The following is a 7,273-nucleotide window of genomic DNA, read 5'->3' as shown; positions in this document are numbered from 1 at the left end:
GGACTCATTTAGGAGATAAGAAGTTTGTATAAGGTATATGTAATAGACTTTTTAGCCAGAGAGGCAGTAAAAGAATATAAGGTATGTCAGTAAGTGATTGCTTAGCAAGCAAACAGGGCAAAGAGACCTAAAAAGTTCAGTAGAAAGTCGAAGTGAACTTCACTGAGATAAAATGAGGAAAATATAGTTACAAGTATCTCCTAGTGCTTGTAGTGAAAGACCCCAGCTTAGCAGCAGTAACGCCATTTTGCAAGGCTATATTTAAGATGACTGGTTCAGAGAAAGGTTAGAACACTGAGTACACAGCGGCTGCCAAACAAGATGTGTTTGGTTGAAGGCCTGGCAACAGGAGGACTGCCGTTGAGCACCTGACAATGAGAAAAGCCCCAGGAGAGGTCCCACACCCTGGTGGGGGGCCGAGTCAGCCGTTATGTTCCAAGAAGGTAGCTAAGAAACTTGCCCCCAGGCTGAACTCTTGGGGGGCCGAGTCAGCCGTTATGTTTCAGGAAGGTAGCTAAGAAACTTGCCCCCGGGCTGAACCCTTGGGGGGCCGAGTCAGCCGTTATGTTTCTGGAAGGTAGCTAGGAAACTTGCCCCCGGGCTAAACCCTTGCCATATTAAAATCCACCAATTATATCCCTGTAACCATGCATCTGCTTCTGTATGCTTGCTTCTGCTCCCCAAAATCCTATAAAAGCCCATCCTTGGTTCCGTGGGGCGCGCCAGTCCCCCGAGTGACTGAAGCGCCCGCAGGTGCCTGTGCCTGTGTATCCCGACAATAAACCAAATCCTCTTGCTGATTGCATCCTGTGGTGTCTCGGTCTGGTCTTTGGAGTTGGAGGGTCTCCATCCTGAGGGAAAGTTCTCCCTGAGAGCTTTTCATTTGGTGCGTTGGCCGGGAAAGGAGATCCTCCACCCAGGGACCACCGACCACCCACTGGGAGGTAAGCCGGCCGGCGTCTGTCTGATTCTGTCTCGTTCTGCCTTATTCTGTCTGTTCTGTGAGCGCTCAGCCAGGTTGTTTGGAATTTGGGCGGGACGAAGAAGGAGCTGACGAGCTCGGACTTCTCGCCCCGCAGCCCTGGAAGACGTTCCAAGGGTGTTAGGGGCCCGACTTTTCGGGGCCCAATCTGGGAGAGGAGAAAGATCCGGACTAACGGCACCTCTGTCTGTATTTTTGGCTTTCAGAGGGCCCCGGACCTTTGCCACCTCCATCTGACTTTTTGCTTTCAGTTTGGTACCAAAGCCGTGCAGCACGCCTGTCTGTTGTTTGTTTGACTGTTGGTGTTGTTTGTTTTCTCTGTGTTCTAATCTTCCTTAGAACTAACATGGGACAGTCCCTAACAATGCCCCTAAGTCTCACTCTTGATCATTGAGAAGACGTCCACGACCGGACACACAACCAGTCCGTCGAGGTTAAAAAAAAAGGAAAATGGCAGACTCTCTGCACATCCGAGTGGCCCACTTTCGGAGCGGGATGGCCAGTGAATGGCACATTTAATAAGATCATTATTTTACAGGTTAAAGATCGGGTCGTCCACGGACATCCTGACCAGGTTTCTTATATTATCACTTGAGAGAGTCTCGCCTTAAAACCCTCCCCCTGGGTGGAACCCTTCGTGGACCCGAATTGGCCTCCCCTCAACCCCCAGCCTGTCCCCTCGGCCCCGCCCGGTCCGCCGGCCACGTCTTCCTCTCTCTACCTTTGTGAAATCAGAGCCTTCTAAGAAACCTGTCCTCCCAGCAGACCCAAACTCCCCTCTCATAGATCTTCTCTCTGACAGGCCCGGCTGAAACGGAGGAGGCAGAGCCGCCGGCCAGATCAGTTGCCGGGCCACAGTCTGATAAGGGTTTCTCCCCTGTCGCAGGGAGATTGCGCAATAAGCGCGAGGTGATGCCAGATTCAACCTCCCAGGCTTTCCCACTTAGACAGGGAACCGGTGGCCAGACCCAATACTGGCCGTTTTCAGCAGCTGACATTTACAATTGGAAACAACACAACCCTTCTTTCTCCAAAGATCTGGTGGCACTCACCGACCTAATAGAATCTGTTTTACTTACCCACCAGCCTACTTGGGATGACTGCCAACAGCTCTTACAGGCCCTCTTAACCTCAGAAAAAAAAAAACAAAGAGTGTTCCTAGAGGCCAGAAAACATGTTCTGGGAGATGATGGGCGTCCCACCCAGCTGCCTGAGGACCAAACTGGGATTTTAATACAGCTGAAGGTAAGGGACACCCACGCCTTTATCGCCAGTTGCTTCTAGCGGGTCTCCGAGGGGCTATATGACGCCCTACTAATTTGGCTCAGGTAAAACAGGTATTACAGGAAGCAGGGGAAACTCCCTCCGCCTTTCTAGAGAGACTTAAGGAGGCCTACCGTATGTACACTCCCTATGACCCAGATGACCCAGGACAAATGACGAGTGTCTCTATGTCCTTCATCTGGCAGGCTGCTCCAGATATCAGGACTAAGTTACAGAGGTTAGAAAATTTACAGGGCTATACATTACAGGATTTACTTAAAGAAGCTGAAAAGATTTTTAATAAGAGAGAGATAAAAAAAAAAAACAAAGAATTGAGTCGAATCTTGGCCGCCGTAGTTCAGGGCCAAGAAAGGAAGGGAGATGGGGGGGAGCTCGAAAGGGGCTGAAGCTGGATAAAGATCAATGTGGCTATTACAAAGAGAAAGGGCACTGGGCCAGAGAGTGCCCCAAGAAGCCTGGCGGACCCCGAAAGCCTCGACCACGAACCTCCCTCTTGGCTCTAGATAAAGATTAGGGAGGTCAGGGCCAGGAGCCCCCCCCCCTGAGCCCAGGGTAACACTTAAGTTGGGGGGCAGCCGGTTACTTTCCTGGTAGACACAGGAGCCCAGCATTCAGTCCTCACTCAAGCTTCAGGACAACTCAGCGACCGGACGGCCTGGGTACAAAGAGCTACTGGTGAGAAACAATACCGATGGACTACGGACCGCCGGGTTCAGCTGGCTACTGGTAAGGTGACCCATTCCTTCTTACATGTTCCGGACTGCCCGTACCCTCTGCTGGGCCGTGACCTGCTCACCAAACTAAATTCATTTTGAGGAAGGAGGGGCCCAAATAACTGGCCCCCACGGAACTCCCCTTTAAGTTCTAACCCTACAACTAGAGGATGAATATAGACTATATGAACCGGGACAGGACAAGCCACAATCCCTAGAAATAGACACTTGGGTCACGAATTTTCCACTGGCTTGGGCAGAGACTGGTGGGATGGGGTTGGCACTCCAACAGCCCCCCTTAATTACACAGTTAAAGGCCACTACAACTCCAGTCTCCATAAAACAATACCCCCTGTCACATGAAGCTTATCAAGGTATAAGGCCTCACATTAGGAGGCTTCTAGATCAAGGCATCCTAATCCCCTGCCGGTCGCCTTGGAATACGCCTCTTCTGCCTGTTAAGAAACCCGACACTGGAGATTATAGGCCAGTACAAGACTTGAGAAAGGTCAACAAGAGGATAGAAGATATTCATCCGACTGTTCCAAACCCTTACAATTTGCTCAGTAACTGTTCATCGATGAGAAACAGGGGTATGCTAAAGGGGTCCTAACACAAAGGTTGGGACCCTGAAAACGCCCTGTGGCCTACCTGTCTAAGAAATTGGACCCTGTGGCCTCCGGCTGGCCACCGTGCCTAAGGATGGTGGCTGCTATTGCTGTCCTGATCAAGGACACTGGAAAATTGACTTTGGGACAGCCACTCACCATCCTAACACCCCACGCAGTGGAGGCCTTGATAAAGCAGCCCCCAGACCGCTGGCTCTCTAATTCTCGCACCAAGCCTTGTTACTGGATACAGAACGGGTTCAGTTTGGGCCCGTAGTCGCTCTCAATCCTGCCACCTTGCTTCCTCTACCAGAGGAGGCAAAACAGCATGACTGCCTACAAATCCTCGCAGAAGTACATGGAACCAGGCCGGACCTATCGGACCAGCCTCTTCAGAATGCTGACCACACATGGTACACGGATGACAACAGCTTCTTGGCAGAGGGAGAGTAAAAGGCTGGAGCTGCGGTCACTACGGAGGACAAAGTGATTTGGGCGAAAGCCCTGCCTGCTGGTACCTCCGCACAACGGGCTGAACTCATCGCCTTGACTCAGGCGCTCAAGATGACAAAAGGTAAGAGGCTAAATATATATACAGACAGCCGTTATGCCTTTGCCACGGTACACATCCACGGGGAGATCTACCGGAGGCGGGGGCTGCTCACATCTGAGGGTAAAGATATTAAAAATAAGGCTAAAATTCTGGCCCTCTTAGAAGCTCTATTCTTGCCCAAAAGACTGAGTATTATGTATTGTCCAGGACACCAGAAAGGGCACAACCCAGAGGCACGAGGAAACCGGCTGGCCGATGCCACGGCGAGAGAAGCGGCCATGAGCAAACAAATCTTGCCCTTAAATAGCCCAGACCAACCCACGCCCCCACCAGTGGGACAAACCAGTTGGGTTTATGCCCATGAGGACATAGAGCTCCTAGAAAAAATGGGGGCCATCTACCACCCTCAACTAAAACAGTGGGTCTACAAAGGACTTTTGAATTGATCTCCTTTTTACATAAATTAACCCATTTGGGGTTTAAGAAGATGAAAACCTTACTAGATCGGGAAGAGATAAATCTGTGTTTTTTTTTTAATTGGGACAAAGTGATACAAAAGGTGACTGAGAGTTACAAAGCGTGCGCTCAGGTTAACCTGGGAAGGACCATGATTAGACAAGGAGTTCGTCCTAGGGGACACCGTCCCGACATCCATTGGGAAATTGATTTTACTGAAATTAAACCAGGTATATATAGATACAAGTATCTCCTAGTGTTTATAGACACCTTCTCAGGATGGGTCGAAGCCTTCCCCACAAAGCACGAGACTACAAAAATGGTCACCAAGAAGCTCCTCGAAGAAATCTTTCCCAGGTATGACATGCCTCAAGCGTTGGGGTCGGACAACGGGCCCGCTTTCGTCTCCCAAGTAAGTCAGTTGGTGGCCAAATTGCTGGGGATTGATTGGAAATTACATTGTGCCTATAGACCCCAGAGTTCAGGTCAGGTAGAACACATGAATAGAACAATTAAGGAGACTTTATCCAAACTTACGCTTGCAACTGGCTCAAAGGATTGGGTGGCCCTCCTTCCCCTAGTTCTATATCGGGCCCGGAATACCCCGGGCCCCCATGGTCTAACTCCTTTTAAAATAATGTATAGAGCACCACCCCCATTTGTCCATTTCTTTGATTCAAACATTGCTGATTTTGCTGACAGCCCTTCTCTGAGGGCCCATTTACAGGCCCTACAGATTGTGCAGAGAGACGTCTGGAGACCTTTGGCCGCTGCTTACCAGGACAAGCTTGAACATCCGGTGGTGCCACACCCGTTCCAGATTGGAGACACCGTGTGGGTGCGCAGACACCAGACCAAGAATCTCGAGCCACGGTGGAAAGGACCCTACACCGTCCTCCTGACTACCCCGACCGCCCTAAAGGTAGACGGAGTCTCGGCTTAGATCCACGCACCACACGTCAAGACAGTCCGGTCTGAGGAATTGACTAATCACAACACTACACCCCAGACATGGAGAGTTCAGCACACTCCAAACCCCTTAAAGTTAAAACTCCTACGTGGCTCCTCCTAGTCCTTTTGTGGCCTAGAGTCAGTGGGGGAATAAGCCCCCACCAGACAGAAATTTCTTGACCAAGTCGAGTGAAAGATTTCACTCAAAGTTAACAAAAAAAAAATGGGGGAATGAAAGACCCCAGCTTAGCAGCAGTAACGCCATTTTGCAAGGCTATATTTAAGATGACTGGTTCAGAGAAAGGTTAGAACACTGAGTACACAGCGGCTGCCAAACAAGATGTGTTTGGTTGAAGGCCTGGCAACAGGAGGACTGCCGTTGAGCACCTGACAATGAGAAAAGCCCCAGGAGAGGTCCCACACCCTGGTGGGGGGCCGAGTCAGCCGTTATGTTCCAAGAAGGTAGCTAAGAAACTTGCCCCCAGGCTGAACTCTTGGGGGGCCGAGTCAGCCGTTATGTTTCAGGAAGGTAGCTAAGAAACTTGCCCCCGGGCTGAACCCTTGGGGGGCCGAGTCAGCCGTTATGTTTCTGGAAGGTAGCTAGGAAACTTGCCCCCGGGCTAAACCCTTGCCATATTAAAATCCACCAATTATATCCCTGTAACCATGCATCTGCTTCTGTATGCTTGCTTCTGCTCCCCAAAATCCTATAAAAGCCCATCCTTGGTTCCGTGGGGCGCGCCAGTCCCCCGAGTGACTGAAGCACCCGCAGGTGCCTGTGCCTGTGTATCCCGACAATAAACCAAATCCTCTTGCTGATTGCATCCTGTGGTGTCTCGGTCTGGTCTTTGGAGTTGGAGGGTCTCCATCCTGAGGGAAAGTTCTCCCTGAGAGCTTTTCAGTAGATACCTTTCTAGGAACAGATAAAAGCTTTCCTCACCAAGCAAGAGACGGCCTCAATAGTCATCAAGAAGGTACTGGAAGAAATCTTCCCCCGGTCTGGAGTGCCCAAGCTAATCTGGTCAGACAATGGCCCTACTTTCGTTGCCAAGGTAAGCCAGGGTGTGGCTAAGTATTTAGAGGTCGATTGGAAATTACATTGTATTTACAGACCTCAAAGTTCAGGACAGGTAGAGTAAATAAATAAAACTCTAAAAGAGACCCTGACCAAATTGACCATGGAGACTGGCGCAGACTGGGTGGCACTAGTTCCCTCTTGCTCTCTTCAGAGCAAGAAATATCCCTTCCAGATTCAACCTTACCCACTTTGAGATCTTATATGGGGCCTTAGCTCCTCTGACTGTATTAGATGATGTTATTGAACCAACATGTCATAGTAATAATGATTTGTATGCCAGGATAAAAGACCTACAGGTGATACAGAAAGAAATCTGGTCACAGCTGGCAGCAGCCTATGCCCCAGGGATCCCTGAGACATCTCATCAGTTCCAGGTTGGAGACTCCAGCTACAATGACACAGAGCCCAGACACTCGAGCCTCACTGGAAAGGACCGTACCTGGTGCTGCTGACCACCCTGACAGCCATCAAGTCTTAGCCCTCACCAGCCACGTACTAGCTGTTGGGGCTAAGAGCTGGGACTGAGAGGGACACTCAGATCTTCAGAAAGCTCCCTAGACTTGCATGTCAGTTAACTGGATACATCAGAGACATGACTGGGAGCTTGCTATAATGCTCACTTGAGGAGTGTGCTTTAGAAACAAGAAT

The 7,273-nt window shown here is 50.2% G+C and overlaps 1 protein-coding gene across 2 annotated transcripts; it reads left to right on the top strand.

Moving 5' to 3' along the window:
• Positions 1-953: 953 nt before the first annotated feature.
• On the top strand, positions 954-6,415 carry LOC134479212 (protein NYNRIN-like). 2 transcript variants are annotated; one of them, XR_010052254.1, is made up of 2 exons: positions 954-2,227; positions 5,299-6,415. XR_010052254.1 is itself a non-coding variant. In XM_063262659.1 (2 exons), the coding sequence occupies exon 2, from the start codon at positions 4,628-4,630 to the stop codon at positions 5,537-5,539; it is 912 nt and encodes a 303-aa protein (XP_063118729.1). In that variant the 5' UTR covers positions 1,623-2,227; positions 2,894-4,627; the 3' UTR covers positions 5,540-6,372. The 2 variants fall into 2 exon arrangements, 1 of the variants encoding a protein (XP_063118729.1); XM_063262659.1 differs by having other exon boundaries at positions 1,623-2,227; positions 2,894-6,372.
• The last annotated feature ends 858 nt before the right edge of the window (positions 6,416-7,273 follow it).

Source organism: Rattus norvegicus, chromosome 6 (assembly GCF_036323735.1).
Source record: "Rattus norvegicus strain BN/NHsdMcwi chromosome 6, GRCr8, whole genome shotgun sequence".
NCBI classification, from domain to species: Eukaryota; Metazoa; Chordata; class Mammalia; order Rodentia; family Muridae; genus Rattus; species Rattus norvegicus.
This window is presented reverse-complemented; position numbering and strand designations above follow the sequence as displayed.